Consider the following 24,719-nt stretch of genomic DNA (forward strand, 5'->3'; position numbering starts at 1 on the left):
TGTAATTTACGGGTGTAAATGATAGAAAAAGAGTGTTTAAAAGATTTATACGGTTATAAAAGTTTTAACGGTGTAATCCAAAGAGTGTAAAAATAAGTTATTCCACTCTTCTTAAACCGTTAAATCTTAAAATTACACCACTAAAATTACACTTTAATAGGTAATTTCACCTTTATTAAGGGGGGCACTAACGGTGTAAAAATATTTTTTTTACACTCTTTACACTCTTTTCCCCGTTATTTTTCGGCAAAATCCTCGGCCCGGGACGTTGCTGTAGAAAACTTTTTGCGGCCCTAAACGGCGCCGTAAAAAGTTTTGTAAATTTTCTACGGCACCGTTTAAGTCTTAGTATGCTTTCAAAGTTTCGTCTCAGGTGGGCAGATAGTCTTCTAATAGCGACTAGGTTAACCTCAACATAGGCCACTGATCAGACGGGTTTAACTGTTTCAAACTGCGAGCGGCTTTCCCAACTGCTTCTAGACACTCATTCGTCTCCTTGTACTGGTCGCGCAATTTCTGTTCAGCCCCCCTCACTTTCTCCAGTTGCTCTTGGACCTCCTCAAACTTGTCCGACCTCTCTGATGGCCTTGCGTTGATCAATGCACTTACTGCTCTTTTCAACGTTTCCTGCATATCTGTGGCGTCTGTTCTTGCCTTTAAAGCTCTAAAATCAAACAACTTTAATACAAAATGTCCAAATAATTCAGTTGAGACCGTAATTTTAGCAAGAGAATTTTATAGACTTCAGCGCGAACCGACACTTGATCCCAGGTTGAGGTGCCATCCGGACGTGACCTCTGATCAGACCGTGCCAGACGAAAGTAACCTCTGATCAGACCATCCCACAACAACATATCCTCTGATCAGACTAAAATGCGCTCAAAACACCGTGTGCGGTTGAAATGCGCTCGAAATTGTCTCTGATCAGACCTTTCCAGACGGAAATGAACTCTGATCAGACCAAAATCAGACCATTGTCCAGACGATTGTGCGACCATGGCCCAGACCAAACCCAAACCATCATCCAGACGAATGTGCGCTCAAAAGTCACTCCTGGTCAGGCTATTGGGCGCTCAAAATCACCTCTGATTAGAGTCAATTGGGCTCGAAATAGTCTGATCAGTGAATAGTGTTCACTATGAACGAATTTTCTTAATTTTGCTATAATATATTCATTTCATAAAAATTGATGATTGCATTTTTAAATTCATCTAAAGAAAAGACCATTATAAACGTATTGCTAAAAAAAGAAAACCCAACTGCTGAGAAAAAATGTATTTAGTATACAATTAATGCATATTTCGAACTCAATGGTTGAATTTAGACAGTTTTCCATATAAAACGTTGTGTTCTTTTAAAATTTCCTTTTAAGGGGACCGATATTTTCTATTAGCTGGACCCCTTTGGTTCTGATCAAAGTCATCAGACTCTAGATGAATCTTTGATCAGAAAGCTGCTTTTGGTTGCCTATTGGCAGAGCCAACATCTCTCGGTAAAAGAAAACAAAAAATCAAAAGAAAATAGTTCCGCTCGAAATAGTATCTGATCAGACCCAATTGCGCTCAAAATCTTCTCTGATCAGACTAATGTGCGCTTGAATCCGCCTCTGATCAGACCATTCCCATCCCGAAGTGACCTCTGATCATGCCATCCCCAGTCCAAAGTGACCTCTGATCATACTATTGTGCACTCGAACAAATCCCAGACCCTGTAGTTTTAGTCTGGGAACACACCGTGTGCGTTGGACTTGGTCTGATCAGAGGTCACTTCCGGATGGCACCTCAACCTGGTATACACTTTGATAAGATATGTATGATCTTGACATTTCTGGCAAATTTTGTTGGAATATCTTTTCCAAAACCCCAAGATTTCTGGATAAACCTTGATAAGATTCTATCAAGAAAAACCAGGAAAATAAATTGCCTGCTTCTGAAAGAAACCTTGTCAAATCTTGATTACAGTTTTTTTGTCTCTTTTCTGCCTTGTTAATCATTATTGATTATCTTGACACCCGTGCAATAATCGTACCGGGATCATATCAAGGTTTACAGTGTTTTAGCATGTTTCTTATCATGGTGTATCAAATTTCTTATCAAGGATATGGAATTCACACCTGTCTGTTGAGTTCTTGGAGTCTCTGACTTTGATTTTGGACATTATGATCTCCTGTCTGACAGTCTCGTGGTCTTTCCATTTATGGTCATCGATGAACTCTTTGGCTTCTTGAGTCCTCTCGTGTGCATCCACGCATAGTCTCTCTAAACTTGAGATCTCACGTGCTAATATTTGCTCCGAAATCTTGCACTCCTTAAAAAAGTTAAACTGTGTTGATTCTAACCCAATTATAATAAATTAATTGGATCTATTCTGTTTGCCCCCCCCCCCCAGCTTAGTGAGCATAAATTTTTCATGACCCTCAGAAGCACGTGCTATTTTTTACATAGTAACGTGCTATAAAAAAACATATATTTTGTAACTGGGGGTCATAAAAAACACTGGGGGAGGGGGGGGGGGAGGCGAACAGAATAGATTCAATTGTTGGTACAATTATGTAGCAATAATTATCCAGGTTGAGGTTGAGCTCCTCACTGAAAGCTAATTTTTCTTACAAACAAAGATGTTCACCTCAAGAACATGAAACAGTATAGTTGGAGTGTGGCGTAGTTTATCATCAACTAAAATTGGCAAAAGGAGTCTTTCTATTATAGCCCCCCATGAAATTATAGCCCCCATTATGGTATAATTACCAAAATTGGGGGGGGGGGGGGTATAGGTTACCGACCACTAAGCTGGGGGGGCTATAATGGGAAAAACCCGGCAAAAGTTATCCACACTCTGGAAAGAGTTCTGAACAGAACAAACAGGCTCTGGAAAGGGCTCTGTTCAGATTACCCAAACTATACAGAAACTAAACTGCTCTGATCAGACCGTGCAGAGTCTGAGAGCAACCCTAGTCAGACTATCCAGACCGTAGACTATCCAGAATTGAAGCCAGAATATGTCGCTGGGTCGCACTTTACACGCGTGTGCGCGATCCAAGTTGGTCTGCTCAGAGCTGGTTTTAGTCGCGAACCTCAACTTGGACAATCAATTTTTATACAAGTTATTTCTTTACTGTGCAAATGCGAGTAAAAATAAAGTTAAAAGAACCGCTGCAGAACTACTCAATAATTTAATTTTGTAGACATGAAGCATTTTCTACGGCAAAAATTTGACATCTGAACTGAAAGGCACATAGTAACAACGTCGAAATACAATCAGATGAAACCTTATCTACACAAATTAACTTTTTTGTTACTACAAAGCAAATGAGACGTTGTTTTAATGAAACTAGGCAAAAAGTCGACAAAAAGATCAAATAGTTAAGCGAAACTCAAAAACCAACCAAAACTATTGAAACCAAAAATTTTCAAACGTGTTGATAACCATTAGCTTCTAACGAAAAATATTTTAATACATTCACTAAAAAGTCAGTAACCAACCAAAAGCACCTGTCTTTGGCTAGAATAGCCACAGAACCGGGCTGAAGACGAAGCAAAACTGAAAAGGTTACAAACAATTTGCTAAAACACAAATTATTGAAGCCATTAAAATCTTTCACTGTTATCTGAACTTTACGTTCTTTATTTAAAAAGTTATTTTAACTGATTCAAGTAAAATTATACTGAAAGATTAATTATGTTCCCTTGGGATTCATTCGAAAATCATTGGGATCTGGTATTACGCGAATGCGCTGGAAGCGGGGAAAAGGAACACAAATATCGACCACGAACAAAACTTTTATTAAAACGCATATGGCCCAACAGACAAAACATCGGTTAAGACGTAATATCTACGAACATGCTAAAAAATGAATTACAGGGAAGTTGATGAGGCCTGTCGATGATAAGAAATAGATATAAGTTGACAAGTATAACAACCATTATTAAAAAGTTTTAAAAAGTATTTGAAAAATAGTAATATCATTAATTTTCTGGCCATTTGCTATAAACTTACTGCATTGAGTATTTTTTTCTTTAAAACCTCACTTAGAAGCGAAAAAGAATTAAAAACAGGCTAAAACAGTAAATTGAAAAAAAATTGAGAGAGAAATGTGACGAAGCCGTTAAAAAATGAACTTTTCTGTAAGAACTTTTTATTTTCGAATCATTTTTCAACAACAATTGAACTATTTTTTGTCCCCTTGTGACTTCTATAAAACCAACAAATATCATTAAATAATTTAAAACCACGAGAAACTTCGAGAAAAGCGGTATCATCAAAGCCATAAAATATAATTCAAAAATAAATTTCAATGGCTTTCAACGGAAGTCAATAAATACTAAATTATTATAAAATGTGCATCGATGGGAAAACAAAAACTTTTGTCATTCTTGAATCATCAATAAGTCATCAGAAGCAGTCGTATCACTCTGAGATTGACCACAAATACAGGCAAAAACCAAAAAAAAAAATAGTAGAAAAGTGCTAGAGGACAGTGTCGAGGCCATTAAAACTATAAGTTTTTCTTCGAAAAATTTATCTATGATCAATTGAACGTCTTCTCTAAGCCAATGGCAACTGTAAATAATAGGATAATGCGATAAGGTTTCAATGGGAACCAAAATTATGAAAAATTAACCAAAAATTTTTTAAAAAAATTGAAAATTTGTAACTTCGAAGTCATAAACACAATAGTTAGAAGATGAAACCGCTTAGCAGATTAATTAAGCTAGAAAAAACATTTTGGGGGTTATTCAATCATTATTTGTAAAAAAAAATTTGTTGTATTTGCAATGAGAGAAAGTTGCGGAAAAGTCCTAACTTAAGTCAGTCACTTACTTTCTGGAGATCAACGACATCTGAGTCTGTGTACTGACTGAGAGAAGTTAACTCAGCTGCACGTATGAGATCAGAGGTTGTTGTCTGACACATTTCACTGGCTAGTTTGATGCTCTGGAGTGCTCTCCTCGTCTGTTGCAAAATAGAAGTTGATTCATCGCCACTTTCGCCCATTAGTCTGTCTTTGAACGTTTTCACCTCACTTATAATACTATCTAAACACAGCACTAATATATTTCAATATCTTCAATATTTTAATTTTTTAATGATAACATGTACAGCAGACCACATTCATCAAATAATTTGAAAAGTTGTAATATGCAAATTTCATCAAATAATCCAATAAAAAAATCAACGTTGGTCAGTCAAAATCAGCTTTTTTGACAATTTGTCGCGCTGTTGTCATAATTCAGGATCATTCAGAGCTGTCCACAAAGGTTATGAACTCTTTCTCGTTCTTTAGACATGGAGGAGTTGAATATTAAACAAAGAATCGAGACAAAAAAAATCATACAGACAAAATATTGTAGCTGAAGTTAGCCAGTACTGAAGAGAGAACTGCTGCTAATTTAAGCAGCTTTGACTTTCCAGGTCGAGGTGCCACCGCTAAAAATCGCTAAAAGATGTAAGATTTGCGGTGAATTGAGTAAAAAGTGTAAGGTTTGCGCTCAATGCGTTGAATGCTGTGAAAAAACTTTTAAGCGGTGAAAAAAATTTTTTGCCGCTTAAGCAGTGAAAAAAACATTTTCACCGCTACTAGCACAACCCGGTGAAAAAAAGTTTTTCAGAGCTACCAGCAGAATGCGGTGAAAAAAATTTCACCGCTACCAGTAGAATGCGGTGAAAAATTTTCACCGCTAAAATTGCAAATCTTACAAATATTCTCCTCTAATTTCAACGCTTATCTTAAGCTCATAGGAAATATCCTGCAAGTAAGTGACAGATGGCGCAGTGGAATAAGAAGTTGTTTTTTTCACTGCTATCATATTTTTCACTGCTAAATACCGCCCAACTTATAAAAATTCACCGCATTCAACGCTAAGAAATGCAGGCGCTTTGCGGTGAAAAAAGTTTTCTTTTCACTGCTATGCACCGGTAATCGTACAATATTTTTTGACCAAACCTCAACCCGGGTTAAGGCAACGAGACAACTCCAACTGAAACAAATAAAAGAACAAATCCAACGCCTGCAGGGATTAACTCTCAGTCGATAATTCAAAAATATATACCAAAAGCAACAATGGAATAATTTATGCCCCCGTAAACCCAATAAACTTGCTCCACATCAAAACTTTTAAAAACTTTCTACAGAGAGCTGAGTAATCACCGCTCTGTGATACTAAATGATCTGACAGATCTGACAGTATAATACATATTAATGATAACCCAGTATACAAAAAATTAGTCCCTTCATATTATTAATCAGACCTAACACATTAAAAATGAGCCCTTTTCCTGACAACTTTAAACATAACCGATTGAAAACGATAATGTTATTAATGAGCTCGTATTCACACATAATGATCCGACCCTGCTCATCCGGCTCATTTTAGACTACCAAAGGAGGAAAAACAGTTTCAAAGAACGCATACTCCACGAAATTAATTTGTTAATGGGTAAACAAAAATCTTAATGCAAAAGAAAGAAAAATTTAAAATTTTTAGAGTTGTGAGAGCCAAGGATGCCTGCCACTAAAAAGACTGCGCTACAAAAAATATCATCATATAAAACCTAAACTTAAACAAATCAACGTGTATATCATTTCATAGCAGTAAGAAACTGTGCTTAACGAGACTGGATGGCAAATCAAGAAACAAAAAGATAAGAAAAGAAACAAAGAAACAAAATACCATCATCTACAAAAAATATATAGACTCTTTCGTAACTCAATCGGAGACACGAGGACCCCACATTTGTGAAACAGTGAATTAAATGCTGGCACCATGGAGAGCTGATGATACCTGCCACTGATGAGACTACGAGAAAAGACAAGCATCAAAGAGAATCAAATTTTGAGTGGTTGCGTTTTAAATTTATTTTGGTGCTGCAATAACGATCAAAGTCCTTTTGGGATCCTGTACTATGAAATATGAAAACCAATTTGAGGATTTTCATCTTATGAGATAAGTTAATTACGAGAAAAACAATTAGCTCTTTCTTGATGACACTAAATGACAAAGTTAAATGGCATTAGAAACAGCCAGACAAAAAGCGAAGAAATTGTTAACTACAATATTTTTTAAAAAGTATTGCCCCGTTAGAATCAAAACAAATGTCGATTCTCCAAAGCCGCGATGACACTGAAACGAAACTTTATATTGCTGCACGCATAACTGATTTTAATGCATAATTGTTCCAATTTTAGCCAGATTAGATTAATTGGCTCCAAAGATTTTGACTGCAGCATAACTAACTCTTGCATTTTGGATAAGATTTGTTTTAAATTAGCAAAAAATAGCAACATTTATAACCAAATCAATTTAATGCAATAGGAATATCAAAATAACCTTCTGTTGAGTTTATTCAAGAAAGTTGAAGCGGTTATTAAGTCTATACATCCGGTATTTTTGACAGAATTGGGCTAAATAGAGTTGTTTGGCGCCCTTTTGAGCTGAAACTGTGGGATAAAACGAATCAGCAACACTAGTCTGTTTTATTAGGGGCAACACAAATAACCGAGTTCTTAACCAACTTAACAAATTGCAATTGCAGAAAATTTGACCAAAAAGACCAGCAAATGTGAGCAAGAACAACGGTTATTATTTTAACATTCACAAAAAAATAGTCCCCGATAACTGTCTGGAAAAATCAAATTTCAGAAAAACTCTTTCTCTGTTTTCTTTGCTGCACCTGTTTTCCTATGATACCGCTCCTATTTTTCGATGAATAGATCGATCGGCCAAAAATGGCTGAACGAAAAACCAGTTAGTTGAGCATATAGTTAGTCCTCTACTAAAGTGGGTCGGTAAAACAATGGTTAATTAATAATGAACGCTCAATTCTCAGCCAGAAGAAAGCGTTGGCTCTTCCGAAATGCAAAACGGCTTAAAAGCACTCCAACCAAACTTTATTTGTAAATTTGATGTCCACAGCACACATATGGGTTGAACATCATTTTGGAGACAACTCAACTGGATGTTCAAAGTGTGGATTTGATAGCTTCCCAAAAACTTTTGCCAACAACTTTTTCGAACTTTTTCAAACTCAAAGATAAGTTTGGTTGTACTTTTCTAGGGAGCATTCTCTGGCAGAATAAAGTGTTGCTAGAGAAAAATTTTCTGGGAGGAAAAGAGAATCAAGAATTCAACAAAACACAAATAGAAACCATTTTTTACTATATGTAGATCGTATTGGGCGCGCAAAAAACCCAAATGACCTTAAAATAATAATACTGATTCATTACAGTTCAAACCCGTATCCAAAGCCAATGTGTCAAACTATAAAAGGAAATTGTAAGTTAATTCTCTGGTAATTCAAGTTATTGCAACCAAATATCTGACATGGGAAATCGCGGGCTTGTTTATGAAGACTCTAAAAATAGAGGTCAAAGTTGAGCCCAAAAATGTTAAATAATATTTAATCGAGATCTATCGCTCTATTAAGTTGGGAAATGTTATGTGATGAAATTGCCCGGGAGATCCCCAAGTTATGTCCATCACGCGCACCATAATGATTTCATTGAACTAGCATATGGAGCCATGCTACAGTAGAAAGATTCACTTGAATATTTGTTCAACCCTGCAACCGTAAATTGGGATTGTGAAGTTTATGCTACCCTGGCAAAATCCAATATCACTCTGAATTGTTCTTTATGTCAGCTTTTCCAATAGCTGATAGCGATCTGCGAAGCTTTTATACCCCTACACTTGGTTCAACGGAACTCAATGAGTTTGAATTTGTTGGCGTGCTGTCCTTTTTCACACAATACTTCTCAAACATTACTCTTTTCGCACATTTTTGAAGTCAAATAGGATTGGCGATTCTATTCATCCCAAAGCAGAAAAAGACGAAAGCAAGAGTCATCTAAGGACGGGAATTGTTTCCTTGCACATAACGCCGCAGAGGTATACCCAAATTAGCACGGGCAAAATTGCCCGATCTGTGCATCTTTTGTTCGTTTTTCCTATGTTAATACATTGAAATTGCGAAAATATTGCGGAAAATAGATACGTTAGCAAAACAGGCAAAAATAGAGAGGAATTGCTCAACCCGTATTTGCAAAAGTGTCCGGATTTTAACAGCGAAGATGAGATAAAAGCTATTTATACTTTTCGCGCGCTATGCATCACTTGATTTATGTATCTCTTCTTCGCACTCAAATTTCAATTTGCACTGAATGTATCTAATTTTTGTGCTGAATGTGTCTATAATCCGCATTTAAGCCTAATTTGATGCGCGTTTTTGAGCATGTAAAAGTGGTGTAAAGCTTTATTAATTGATAGCAATTATGTGGTTAAAAAAAGTTTACAGTTTATAAATTTATCTCATAGGGCTCAAACTTATCACATGGTTTTTGCTTTTCATGAATTGCACGTCAGAAAACAGGATTGACTTCACCCAAAGCCTTTATAATCGGGCATTTTCAGAAAAAAAAAACAGTTTTTGTTGTGATTACACCGCGGTACAATGGATTTGTACCAACTTTGCCACCGCACAGCAATCTGAAAACCTGTACGCCAGGGAAGATATGCGACAATTCCTGTTGTTGGCATCAAACAACTCATTCGACACCTTGAAAAATCCATTCAAGCACGGGACAAGTAATTGACAAATAAACTAATCTCTGAAAAATCTCTCAGTTTCAATTTATCAGAAAGGAAAATGAAATTACCATCAACTGAAATTCTTGATCGACGCCTCGCTACTTCTCCAGCTCTGTGTTTGTTTACGCAATGTTTACACAGAGTTGTTTGTCATTCACAAATGAGAGGGAAACCTGATAACTTTCAGTTGGTTGGAAGTCTGGTGTCAGTTGATATATGGACAATAAGGAAGCAAAACTCCGTCTAAGTGGTGCCCAAGATTAGCCAAGCATTCCCCCAACAAATAGGATGTGCATTAATTGAAAGGTGGTATCATTGTGTTTTTCGATCGATATCGGACAACCTCAAGAGGTCCTCAATTATTATTTTGGTGCTATTTAGGATTGTTTTTGCACAGAATGTTTTTATCCATGTTCTATGGTTGAATTGGCTATTTTATCAATAAACCGAGCACCTAGGTAAGGTTTTTCATCTATAAAACGAAGGTTTCCTTTGTAGCAACTTCCTAACTCCTCGTGTTTGTCTTTATCAACATAAGATTGAATACAGGGAAATTTTGGCAAAAAGTCTAACGTGAGGTCATTACTGTTTTTTTGCTTGCTAACTTTGAACTAGTGAGTGCTTTTGTATTGAATTCAGCAAATGAAGTTGTTAAATTGAGTTTATTCAATATTTTTGCGTGTAGTTACACGTTTAGAATTGCCTAATATTATTTCTGAAAGTCTCTCAATTCTGCGTCTGTTTTTATGTCCATTATTTGTTCTGAATGTTCCTCAATTCAACGGTTACTTTTTGCGTCGTTTACAGGTTTCTATTAACTTTCGACACAACATTTTGTTGCGTCTTTTTATAGGTTTTTTAAAATGATCAAATTAATAAAACTTGTTTGAGTCCATCAAAGGTCAACTAATTGTTTTTATGGCTCACATACTATTTGTAGTGATTTGCTTTTCAATTTTGGCAACAATAATACCTAATTTCTATATTTCCTGCAATAATTTATTTTACCTCTGTGGTTTACTTCTTTCAGTTGATGATCAGGCACTTTGGACTTTTCATTAAGCAATTCGGTTCAGTGGTTGATGCGCTCAACCCCACCCCAACTCAGTGCCGTTTCTCACCCCAGCGTAAAGTTTATGTTTTTATGTAGCAGTTAATTATATTAAAAAAATGGGACGTGAGGTTGAAGTACTTAAAAGTCCTATGCCATGTTAGCTAGGAGGAGGGGGTCTTGGGGGGGGGGGGGGTTCAGATCTGATAAGAAGATCTGATAAGCGGGAGCTTTCTCATGACAGTCTATTTAATCCAAGCAATTTTCTTCCATATTGAAACTCATATAGATTATGAGCGTCAACAAGAGTGAGAACATATAACGCCCGTTTGTTCAAAGCAAAAGTTATTGGTGGCTCGGACTAATCTCATTTGCAACAAAGATCATTTGCCAATACGCTTAAAAATTGTATAATTGATATTTTAGATAAGCGTCCAATTTTTACGGACTTAAATTGTCTGTCAAAATTGAACAGTTTGGTCAACAGATTCTGCAAACACACAATTACATAGAAAATCTAGAAAGTGGTTAAAGAGCGTTTCTGTAATAACTACATTGTTTTACAGAATAACGTTTTTGAGAGCCAAAAGAGTTCAATTGATTCAAAGTCAACCGAGTTAAAATAGATTACCATAATATTAAACCGCAAATATCGATGGAAATACTTGTTCGCGGTTTTCGAGCTAGACTGTTCAAAACAATCAAAATAATTACGCGACACAAAATGAACGGCTCTGAATGCATTGACGAGGCACGCTGTCGACTTAAACTTTGAAAAGGTGATGAGATCAAATTTAAATTAATTGAAGTTGAGAACAATTAATCAGTTGTGGTTTACATTAAAATCAAATAAGAAGTGATTATTTTGCGCTCTTTGAGAGTTACCGGAAAAATAGTTTGGCTATTAAAAGCATCAAGTTATAAAATTACTCTAAAAAACTTTTCAGCAGAAAGCTGAGACGTCCGAAAACTCTTGCTTTACATTTGCTTAAAAACATTTGCTTTAAAATGTTTATAAAATTGAAAATTGACTTCGGTAACTTTGCGTCAAATGTCATCCCATTAGATATCAACGGTGATGATATATCAGGCCTCAATATTTTAATATATAGAAGATATAAAACCTCATTAATTGTTCATAAGATTTCACTATCTAAGATATTTAAGAAAGATAGCATCAAACGTCACTATCGAGAACTAGCGGACAAAAACAGAACGAATTCTCTCTTGTTATAGCTTGATTCCTTGCATGTATTTTTAGGAATGGTTTGCATGTCTTCTCATCAATTGTGGGTTAGGAGGCTAACAAACCTTGTATTGAAACGTCAAAAGTGGAACTTTTTGTCAAAAGCTGGAAGAGAAAGAGAGAACAGATTTCAGCGAGAAATGTCGTTTTGCGGTATTTTTCATGTAACATAAACGATCAAAAAAAATCGTCTGAACAGGAATTCTGCAAAAACTCTAATATTCTAACGTTTTTCAAACAAAATGCGCATGGGAGCAAACTGGGATGAATTTAAAGCAATGCGAGCAAATCAGTTTCGTCAATTTTGGGGAACCGTTAGAATTATAATCTCACGCTAGACTCCATTGTTTTCCTATCCTCATGCACAACAAACATGCGATTGCTAATTGTTTAAGCAAGATGATAAACGAAGGTTGTTTTATTCACTGTTCATTTCGTACCACATTGGGTAGCTCTAACGTGCTGTGAACTTAATTAACGACCGACTTACAAAAAAATTGCAATCAATTTGAGATCGCGTGGACTTTACCAACAATAAACGAAATGCAAATTCCAATCAATGTAAGATCATTAGGATAGCGCGTGAACACGTTCTTAAAAGCAGCTCCCTCTATCAAGCCTCAGCCTTTCTAATGTACGCTTTAGTCAGGGGCTGCGGTGGTTTTTCTCTGTTTCAAGCGACTACCACACTTCTGCTGTAGCCACTGAACACCGAAGAAAAAGATCTGTGCCGCTAGAAGATTGAATTGGTTTCTTTTCATATCTTAAAGAGGGTAGCTGAGGAGAAATCTAATTCCCATCCCTAAATGAATCTCCAATGGTCTGCCAATTGAATTTCCAAATGACTCGATGGCCTCCTTTTATCCTCCTTCTCCATTTGCTTTATCAAAAACATTGACCCCGGAACCTCACTTGTTTTTTGTTACCTACAGTAATTGATTTTGAAAATGGAAACAAGGACACTCTTTTGATATTGCTCTTTTTATTCGTTGATGATTACAAAATTTGTTTTCCGCGAGAAAAGTTGTTATATAAAATTTTTGAATGGAATCCTGCAAAAAATAACTCTACTTTTATAACGTTTTTCAAACAATATGAGCACTGGAGTAAACTGAGAGGAATTAAAAATAATGACTGCAAATCAGTTTTGCCAGTTCTTGGGGAAGTATCGGAATTATAACATCCCTCTGGTCTTCATTGTTTTCCTATCCTCATATACAACAAACACGCGACTGCTACATGCTTAAGCAAGATGATAAACGAAGATTGTTTTATTCACTGTTCATTTTGTACCGCATTAGGTGTAGCTCTAACGGCTTTGAACTCAATTAACGACCGACTTACAAAAAAATTGCAATCAATTTGAGATCGCGTGGACTTTACCAACAATAAACGAAATGCAAATTGCAATCAATGTAAGACCACTAGGATAGCGCATGAACACGTTCTCCAAAGCAGCTCCCCCTATCAAGCCTCAGCCTTTCTAATGTACGCTTTAGTCAGGGGCTGCGGTGGTTTTTATCTGTTTCCAGCGACTACCACACTTCTGCTGTAGCCACTGAACACCGAAGAAAAAGATCTGTGCCGCTAGAAGATTGAATTGGTTTCTTTTCATCTCTTAAAGAGGGTAGCTGAGGAGAAATCTAATTCCCATCCCTAAATGAATCTCCAATGGTCTGCCAATTGAATTTCCAAATGACTCAATGGCCTCCTTTTATCCTCCTTTTCCATTTGCTTTATCAAAAACATTGACCCCGAAACCTCACTTGTTTTTTTGTTACCTACAGTAATTGATTTTGAAAATGGAAACAAGGACACTCTTTTGATATTGCTCTTTTATTAAATGATGATTACAAAGTTTGTTTTCCGCGAGAAAAGTTGTTATATTTTGCGACATTTTTCTTATGACATAAACAATCAAAAAAAATTTTTGAATGGAATCCTGCAAAAAATAACTCTACTTTTATAACGTTTTTCAAACAATATGAGCACTGGAGTAAACTGAGAGGAATTAAAAATAATGACTGCAAATCAGTTTTGCCAGTTCTTGGGGAAATATTGGAATTATAACATCCCTCTGGTCTTCATTGTTCTTATGACATTTTTCTTATGACATAAACAATCAAAAAAAAATTTTGAATGGAATCCTGCAAAAAATAACTCTACTTTTATAACGTTTTTCAAACAATATGAGCACTGGAGTAAACTGAGAGGAATTAAAAATAATGACTGCAAATCAGTTTTGCCAGTTCTTGGGGAAGTATCGGAATTATAACATCCCTCTGGTCTTCATTGTTTTCCTATCCTCATATACAACAAACACGCGACTGCTACATGCTTAAGCAAGATGATAAACGAAGATTGTTTTATTCACTGTTCATTTTGTACCGCATTAGGTGTAGCTCTAACGGCTTTGAACTCAATTAACGACCGACTTACAAAAAAATTGCAATCAATTTGAGATCGCGTGGACTTTACCAACAATAAACGAAATGCAAATTGCAATCAATGTAAGACCACTAGGATAGCGCATGAACACGTTCTCCAAAGCAGCTCCCCCTATCAAGCCTCAGCCTTTCTAATGTACGCTTTAGTCAGGGGCTGCGGTGGTTTTTATCTGTTTCCAGCGACTACCACACTTCTGCTGTAGCCACTGAACACCGAAGAAAAAGATCTGTGCCGCTAGAAGATTGAATTGGTTTCTTTTCATCTCTTAAAGAGGGTAGCTGAGGAGAAATCTAATTCCCATCCCTAAATGAATCTCCAATGGTCTGCCAATTGAATTTCCAAATGACTCAATGGCCTCCTTTTATCCTCCTTTTCCATTTGCTTTATCAAAAACATTGACCCCGAAACCTCACTTGTTTTTTTGTTACCTACAGTAATTGATTTTGAAAATGGAAACAAGGACACTCTTTTGATATTGCTTTTTTTATTAATTGATGATTACAAAGTTTGTTTTCCGCGAGAAAAGTTGTTATATTTTGCGACATTTTTCTTATGACATAAACAATCAAAAAAAAAATTTGAATGGAATCCTGCAAAAAAACTCTACTTTTATAACGTTTTTCAGACAATATGAGCACTGGAGTAAACTGAGAGGAATTCAAAATAATGACTGCAAATCAGTTTTGCCAGTTCTTGGGGAAGTATCGGAATTATAACATCCCTCTGATCTTCATTGTTTTCCTATCCTCATATCTAACAAACACGCGACTGCTACATGCTTAAGCAAGATGATAAACGAAGGTTGTTTTATTCACTGTTCATTTTGTACCACATTAGGTGTAGCTCTAACGTGCTTTGAACTCAATTAACGACCGATTTACAAAACAATTGCAGTCAAATTCAGATCGCGTGGACTTTACCAACAACAAACTTTAAAGAAAATTGCAAATTTCAATCAGTGTGAGATCACATGGATAGCGCATGAACACGTTCTCTAACGCAAAATTCTCTCTATCAAGCCTCTGCCTTTCCACTATATGCTTTAATTAGGGGCTGCTGCGATTTTTCTCTGTTTCAAGAGGCAACCACACTTCTGCTGTAGCTACTGCACACCGAAGAAAAATGTAATTACCGCTCAAAGATTGAATTCGATATTTTTTATACCCCAAAGTGGGTAGATAAGGAGGGATGTAGGTCCCATCCGTAGTTTAACCTCCAAAAGTCTGCTAATTGAGTTTCCAAATGACTCACTGGCCTTCTTTTATCTTCCTTTTTCTTATGCTTTATGACTAATAAAAAAAGATAAACCTTAACCAGAACTATGAGAGATGGCATCACAAAAAACAAAGTTTGAGTAATTAGTTCTGAAGTTTCTCTTTTCAAAATAATATATAAGTTATCATAAATTGTTTAGGTCGGGTTTTTTTGGGTTTTCATGTAACTGAGATCATTAGGTTCTTTTTTATTCATATTCCATTAAAAAAAAAGACATATTCTAAAGCACTTTGCTATCGTCTAATTTATAGACAGCCAGCAAAAACCGTTTTTAAACCCAAATGGAGAGGAGCATGCCGTGGGGCTCACACAATATAGTTTTCAGGATAAAACTGATCAAAGCCCAAAATAATTTCCTAAATTAACACAACTAAGTTTAAGTTAACCAGGAGCAAAAAAACGTGAGTCCGATTTTCTACGTAAAAGCGTATCATTATTTGGTTACATGCACATACCTATTTTTGGCCATTCTTCTTGAATAAAGGACGGTCAAAATTCCCTAATTTTACTCGAATATCAGCTCGCTCAAACCATTCTACACTCTTGACAAACAGCAATATTGTTTATCGTTTGCCAGCAATTGGGCTTACCTAATTTTCATTCAAAATAAAAAATCAGAGCCTAATCAACAGACGCTAAAAAGATTCAAAAACATTCTCTTGGTCGAGAATTGCGTCCAAATTTATGTAAGAAATGCGCTGAAAACCGCTAAAACTAATTTTTTCAGCGGATAAAAGTTATATAATAATCGGCTTAATCTGATTAATCTGCTGAATTTCCGGCATCTTTCCTACATAATTTCAGCCAGCACTTTTTGGTACATTAAGCGAATAATTACCTATAATTTATCTGCTGAAAAAAATTTTCTGCAGCGACTGTCAGCGCATTTTTACATAATTCTCTTACATATCTTTCAGTAATTTCAGTAATCATTTCAACCATTTTCAAGGCTTTCCTTAGGCAATTTGAAAATGTTTTGATTGTTTTTGCTTCTGTACATACGGAGGCAACACTGGAACAAGACTAAACAGCATTACACTAGAGCTGTCCAATTTTAAAACATTTGGAAATCTGCCAAAAGACAAATACTTTGCAAACTCTTAAGATAAGAAATTTATTGCAGCTGGAGTATATAGCCAACACACTTGAATGAAAGAATGCAGGCAGCTCTAGTGTAATTGTCTTTTTTGTCCGATAAGATGAAAAAATACATAAATTATCATTATAAAACAACGCAGATTTTTGATTGAGTAATGGCTCTACATATATGCAAAAGTTAAAGGACCGAACATGCTGACTACGTTATAAGCAAACGTGAACAATAAAATGGCACGTCAAATTATGAAATAAAGGCGTTGAATCCGCTGAATTATAAAGTTTCACAAGTGCTGAAAATATGTAATGAAATTGCTAAATCAAATGCTGATTTTATGTATGAAATAAGCTGAAATATTTTACTTCAGCGGATTCAGCACCTGTTCTTCAATTGTCAGCGCCATTAGCGCAAATCTTACATTAATTCCGCACATTCAGCTGAATTCTTACCAAAATACACGTTTACAGCTGTTGAACACTCGCACGGGAACAGCCAAAAAGTGCCGGACTTTATAAAGTTCTGAACAAAATAATGATTTAAACTCATTTTTTTTCTGATTTTTTGGACTCGAGTTCCATTCAATCATACCTGCAACGTCTAAGGTTGAAAATGAATCCACGATTGCCGCCAATAATTTAAACATCTGATCCAGACCATCCAGAAACAAAGTTATTACGTCATTTGACTTCTGGAACTCTTCACAAATAGAACTGAAGAAATTAGTCATTTCTTCCGTAACTTCAGTTGTGTTCCAATTTCTGGCTTTTATTCTGCGAATTTTGGTTTCCAATTTAGTTCCATACTTTATAAACTGGAAAAAATAAGGTCTGCTTAATAAAGTTAAATTTAGGTTGCCATTAGTGTTTGATGAACTACTACTTGACGGTAATGGATTGCTAATTTTTCGGTTTGTTAAAGTGTTTCGGTTAACTGCACCAAAATTTCGTGATGTAGGTTCATTTATAGCCGGGAAGAACGAGTTGGAATTATTGATCGTTGGAGATAACATTTTAAATTTCTAAATAAATGTGAAAATTTATATCGCTCAAATTTTTTTTATTATCACGGGAAAGAGTACGTAGGCTCGAAGTTATCTTTTTTTCAGAAAAAAAGATTCAAGTTAATAAAATCTGTCAAATGACAAAAAATGAAATGATAAAATTGTGGTTTTCTCGTATGACCAGAGCTTAGTTGTGCTCAAGTACATGTAAAAGTTATCTTTAATTCTCTTTTGATTATAATAATACCATTGTGTTATTTTGCTGAATAAAAATTTATTGATCAAAAATTAGCCATGAGGTTATAAGTAAAATCATAAGCAAGTAATTCAATGACAATGTTATTGATATTAATTTATCAGTACCACAAAAAGTTTTACAAATTGCTTTTTGAGAATTTGAGCTGACATGGTCACGTACGGTTTAAATCGAATCGCGAGACCATGAAACAAAAAAAATGTGTTCAGCTTTGACCACTCAGCCAAATTGAACACTTGTTCACAAAATACCAAACTAATACAAGACAAAATTGCGTAGCTTGACAGGTTGGTCACGTCCGAATTTACTGAAGGCTCCTGACAAAAAAGACATCTGTAAAATTTTTTTCGCGTAGAAGAATAATTTAGACTAATAAATGAATCGACATGATCGAATAGATTTTCAGTTGAATCGATATCAGACGGGTACAATTTATCACCCCAAAATAACAAGAGCGGGGCTGGAATGGAAGTAATATTTAGAAAATTGATGCCCAATACCCGTACATCGTTTTGGGTTTCAATGGGCTGCAAAGGTTGCAAAAATGTAAAAGTTGGGCTGAGGTTGAAGGAGTTTTTTAAAGGGTTTTCATTACAGCTTTAAAGTTTGGCACAGCGTCTGCGTCATCTCCGGGGTTAAAGTTTTGTTGCAAAAAAAGACAGTAGATGCACTACTAAACAGTCACTACTAAAAATTTGGTGACGCAGTTAGTACTAAGTTTGGTGAAAAACATCACATAGCTGAAATTCGCGTAAATATATGACAGAAAAAATGATGTCGCAGAGAATTTTTTTCACGGCAGTGAACGCAACTACTGCAAGAGGTTAACTTTTAGCCCACACTCTATCCCTGCATTTATAGTTAAATTTTGATTTCTTTTTCTCTTTCGTAGCAACTGTCACCTAATTCCCCGATGACTTAGCAGTGAATAAAAAGGTGAAAACAATTATTTAATGAAACGAGAAAAAGTGGATTTTAGCAGATTTTAGAGAAAAAGTGAATTGAAAAAGAATATAGTTAGCACCTAATATTGACACTGTTAACTTGATCCAGTGGTGGTCAGATTGAATTTTCAGGATAGACTGTAACTTGGGCTGATGAAACGCGAGTATGAAAAATGGAAATCACCCCTCACAAATGCTACCAGAAGTAGCAGAGAACATTGCGAGACGTGGAGCTTGAGAGTTCATTAAAATTTTGGAGGGAAAGTTCAATTTTTAAGGACATTCGAACGGCTCTATTTTTAACATACGTATGAGAATCAAGATTGGTACTTCAGGCAACCTGTTGGCCAAAAACACAAAATAACAGTTTCTGAGGAGTCGCATGCGTTTGAAATGGTTATAATTGAAAAACAGCCGGGCAGCTGCTGACAATCAGTTCTCAGACCAGTCAACTTTGAGAAGTTCGAATTTTTTAATTAATAGAACTCTCGAATCTTTAAAAAAAACTTAAAAAGAAAAAACTTTTTGACAATTAATGTCTTGAAAAAATTTCATGCCAACAGAGTTTCAATCGTGGCCACATGATGAGGCAAGCTTTAGATCATGAAACTTAGCAGATAGATACCCCAAACGGATGATTTTCTACAACAATTAAATTTGTTGTTACGAATTTCAAGAAATGACTTCAAAATAGAACAGAACATTTTATATAGGATTTCGGGAGCAATTTGTGGCTTTAGTAAATCTTGGTATATAATTGGTTTATGAGAAAGATCAATTGAGCTTATCGGGTTGTTGTTGATTCTGATAACTGAAAGGCAGCGAATTAATTATTTCGGAGTAATGTTTTTGTGAATCAAGCAAACAGATTTTCAGTGGAGAGGTACGGGGTGCGTTATTTGACGAGTAAAATTCGTCTTTTTGTGAGAATAAAGTGTTGGGGAGACATATTTATAGTCATATTTGCATTATTAACAAAAATTTTCTAACGCAAATGCTTCTGAGTTTGTTACCAGATTTATGACAACTGTCTTAATAAGAATTGAAATTTTTCATAATATGTAGTTTTCAACAGCTTATAGGAGCGAAAAAAGGGAACCAGCACAGCAACAAAGTATAGTTTCTATATAAATTCAAACCCTTCAATTAATATTTTTTCTTTATCTTCTGGGCACCATTGTTCATCCATCTGCAGTCATCGAAATTTCAGAAAACAACATTCTTTGATTTAGATTCAGAGGGCCGTTGATGCCAGAATATTTTGCAAAGCGACGCTCAACCTTAATTTTTCTCAGGTCTGTACCTCCCATGATAGACGGAAATCCCAAAATTTCAGACCCAATCTGCTGTAGTTGACCCTATATAAACCTTTTAACAAAACTTGGGTACAAATATATTTTCCCTGACATAGAAATCTGAACATAAACGAAAAAAAGTGTTTGAAATCCACGGTATGATAACTTGAGTGTGTGGAATCATAAAAAAGGTCCTTGAGTGATTATAATATTCGGTCTCGTTGAAACGCCGGTCTTATTGGTCCACAAACTTTTTGTAGATTGGATATGTTAGGTATGTTGGTACCAATTAAAAAGGCTTTGCCATCTTCTGAACCTTATATTTTTGTACTGCACACCGGTTCGAGGTTTTTGGGTGAATTTTTGTATACGCGGTGATTGCGCTGAATTATCGTAAGAAATGCGGTGATTGCGGTAAAAGCCGTGAAAAGTACTTCACCGCAATTCACCGCATTCACCTGAAAAAATTTAAGAAATACGCGGTGAAAATTTATTTTTCACCTAATTTCACAGTATTTCTTACGAAAGTTTACCACCAAATCTCGACCCGGGACCCCAGTCCAGTGTGCGACCAGGTATGATAAGATCACATGTTTTGTAACTTTGGCACCTAGTCCGCATGAGTGAGTTCGTATTAGATTATTTAACCCGGTTCGGTGTGCAAATGGATATGTGCAGATATTTTTAAAAATGCGCTGAATGTGCGGAAAATATGCGAAAATGTTGAACATTAAACCTAAACTAGATGAGTTTTCAACACATGTCTTCCAGAATATTTGTAAAATTTTCCCACACGGGCAATTGGAGAATCAATGATGTAAACTACGCTGGCTAATCAACAGTCATCGAGTTATTAGTGAAATCGGCTATTATTTTTCTTTGGAATTTTTGAGTTAATCTCAGTAATTAGAAAAGCTTGCGATCGTGCTGATGTTCGGCAACACTCAAGATAGGAGTCATGTTCAGTCTTCTAGCCATCTGAGTTTTTTCGGAGTACGTTCACACCGATCGTGATTTCAGTAAAAAATAGATTTTAAAGTCAAGCGTTGGTGGTAAAATATCGCTTTTGTCGGAAATTCTAATTGAAGAACAATGTCTCATCGAATTGGTTTTCATATCCTCAAAAACGAAATCTGCATAAATAACTTGCGAGACAAACGTTTATTGATAGCATTATTTTGGTTGCACTTAATACCTGCAAAAAATCAAGAACGAAGTCTGAATATCGTGTTTTGATTTTCGATAAATTAATTGTAATATACCTCTTATGAGATAAATTATGATCATATGATATAACAAAAATCCAATATGTGTCTTTAACGCAAATCTGTGATAGAGAAATCAAGATTTGTAAACCTCAGAATTGATCGGAGACCGTTTTAAGGATGAAACTCAAATGCTTACTGTCCTTTTCGCGAGTACAAGGAGAAAAAAAAGAACAGAGAATAAGGATAATATGCCAATCAACATTTAAGTTGTATTTTTCTTTGATAAATTTTTCTGCTACTCGGACAGAATTTGTCTCATCTAGAACTTGTCTCACCTGCGCTTGCTTTGTGAAACCATTTTATATGGTCAGAAATTACAGATTTTATTAAACTATTATTTACTATTTCATTGGCGGCCAAATTCTTAGAAAAAAAACTTTTCCTTATAGAAATAATAAGTTTGCTCTTTCCATTATTCTTCTTTATCAGAAAAAATAGAACCCGGAAATGCTGTAACGATGGATTCATTATTAATGGGAGGGGGTTAAAATTGTTAGGGAAAGAAACCAATCAGTCCTAAAATTATTCAAATAGGGTCCATTAATAACACTTCTTTGTTTAAGTTATCTATTTCATTGCCAGCATATACTGTTGGTGGTGATTGCTCCTTCTGGCGAGATGTCCGGATGAGAACCTGAGGAACACCATTTCAATGTGGACCACCCTCATGTCTCTCTCCCTCTGAACTTTCAACCTCTCTTTCTGTTCGTCCAGTGAGTTCTGTCTCAGTTGAAGTCTCCTGTCTTCTTTGTCATTCAGAGAACGTGCTTTGGCTATGTTGAAGTACAGACGAGACGCACGTGACTCTGAAATGGATGTTATATCCCTTTTCACCCGATAACACCCCGCCCGGACAAGGTGTCAACACAACAAGTTGGCACCAAAAACTCAGTTGAATGCGGTAAACGGCCGTAACAATTGCGGATTTTAACGTTGATTGCAGTGATTGCGGTGAAAAAAAAACTCACCGACAAAAATAACAGCAAAACTTATTAAAATTCAGCTTTACCATCAAATCCACCGCTAAAACTTGAAGGCACGCAAAAAAAAATTTTTTTTCCTGCGATTTAGTGCAATTCTTACATCATCTCCCTCTAGCGTAGTGAGCCAACAAAATTATGGAGGGGAGGGGCGCATAACAAGATTAAGTGTGAGGAAGGGTGGCAGTAGTGGAAGCAATGGAAACGACATCTGATAACAATGACTGTTTTTTTTTAAAAAATAAACAAAGAAGTGGCCCTCTCCAACACCTTTCATTTTTTCCTGCTTACTTTTGGGTCCCTTTCAATATTTAAGTTTAGTGCTCACCTTGTTTTAATAAACAGCAATAAACAAAGACCTTTTATAATCATAAAAATAACTGTTGACAATAAAAAACTATTGGACAAAATCAATAAGAATTTCAAGCAGATTCGGCAGCTTATAGACCACAATTTGATGACCCACATGTAAGGACCACAAGCTGATGACCCCCCCCCCCCCCCCCAACATCCAAGAAGCATTGAATTTATTAGGCGGGAAAATCTCAAGTCGCTATTTCACGATGAACAAAGGTTACGTTACTCGTAAAAAAAGTGGGAAAAACATGTTTTTTTTTTCAATTCAGATTCACGGATTAACGTAACCAATTAGCATGGCTTGAGACCTTAGTTAGTCTAAAAACTTATCGCTCAAATTTAATTAGTAATTATTTGTGATTCAATGCAGAGATTACGTTGTTTTTGTAATCATTGATTTGGGTAAATGTAAAACTGCTGATTGTCTTCTTAATCTACAAGTAGCGTTGAGCGGTACTTTTCTAAAATTAATAACCAATTAGGCTCTTTCATTTCAAGCTAACTGACTATTGTTGAAATGGAGAATTTTTTATCCTTCTCTACTAAATTAAACAGTGAATTTTGTAGCGCCATGACTGGACTTAAAAAATACCTGGTTTCTTCGACGTTAAAAATTTCAGAAGAATTTTTGTTTTAGTAAAAGCAAAGTGAAAAAAAACAACGAAGGATCTTAAGCAGTCCATTCTGCTTTATAAATAGACCACTGCATATTTCAAATCAGCATCTTCTAATTGCAATTACGTGCTAACAATTGCGCTTAAGCTGTGTACTTAAGCTGAATTCCCTTGTTCACTCATTCTCTCAAGCCAAATATGCGTTGACTAATAGAGATTTTGTTCAGCTATGTCAAATTTATTTTACCTTAAGCACAAATGAGCTCTCCCTCAACGCTCTAACACAAGCATATAAATAAGAAAGTACACAGCTTAAGCGCAATTGTTAGCAATTTGAAGATGCTGATTTGAAATATGCAATGGTCTATTTATAAAGCAGAATGGACGGCTTAAGAACATTCCTTGTTTTTTTTCACTTTGCTATTAATAAAACAAAAATGCTTCTGAAATTGTTAACGTCAACGAAACATGGTATTTAAATTCAGTCATGGCGCTACAAAATTCACTGTTTAATTCAATACAGAAGGGTAAAAAAGTCTGCATTTCAACACTAGTCAGTTAAACATATATATATATATATATATATATATATATATATATATATATATATATATATATATATATATATATATATTCAACAACAAAAATCAATGGTTTTTTGCTTTTTTTGTGGTAGTAGGTAGCCAAATGCAGAGTTCTAAGCTTTTCAGAATATTGCGTTTTCAATCGATGTCATTTTGTAATACAAACTAATGGTGTACCCGTGAGTTTGTGTCAACTAAAAATTTTATAGGTATAGACTTGCTTGGAATTACTTTTGAATTTCGTCATCTTTTTGAAACAAATTTTTGTCACAATTTCTTTTGCAAGCATTTTGATATTCAAATATTAAGCAAAATGCTGAGTTTTTATAAAACCTCAGCATTTCGCTACTTTTGGTTTCTTTGATGTAGTGTCTGCCAAAATAGCAAGTATCAAATTCAGAAGACCCTCATGGAAAAGATTCCAAATTTAGCAACAATTGTTAACAATTAAAATAAAATGAGTATTCAATGGAAACCCTTGCCTTGCAACGTCGAAGCAGGTTATGCTCCAACAGACTTTCCGCTAACACTTTTAAGCTTTTTTTAAGCAATTTTATGCTGGTTTTTCACTTATTACTTTTGTCAATAAACAGTTTTCATACAAACAAAAGACGTCAGAGATTTATGGCATAGAATATGGTTTCCAGCTTTGTCCATATAATTGTGTGTTTGGGCCGGGTTACAAAAAGATATTTATCCAATCATTGATATCTCACCTTTT

General features: G+C 35.4%; 1 protein-coding gene across 1 annotated transcript in view; it reads right to left on the minus strand.

The window, feature by feature from the left end:
- Positions 1-18,046, minus strand: part of LOC142340492 (uncharacterized) — a 20,069-nt gene extending 2,023 nt beyond the window's left edge. Inside the window, exons 1-4 of the mRNA XM_075391067.1 lie at positions 17,289-18,046; positions 4,822-5,036; positions 2,114-2,307; positions 410-664 (exon numbers count right to left, since the gene is read on the minus strand). Coding sequence (XP_075247182.1) covers positions 410-664; positions 2,114-2,307; positions 4,822-5,036; positions 17,289-17,709 — 1,085 coding nt within the window. The 5' untranslated portion in view covers positions 17,710-18,046. The remainder of the gene's footprint in view (positions 1-409; positions 665-2,113; positions 2,308-4,821; positions 5,037-17,288) is intronic.
- Between the last annotated feature and the right edge of the window lie 6,673 nt (positions 18,047-24,719).

This window comes from Convolutriloba macropyga, chromosome 5 (assembly GCF_964194025.1).
Source record: "Convolutriloba macropyga chromosome 5, txConMacr16.3, whole genome shotgun sequence".
NCBI classification, from domain to species: Eukaryota; Metazoa; Xenacoelomorpha; order Acoela; family Convolutidae; genus Convolutriloba; species Convolutriloba macropyga.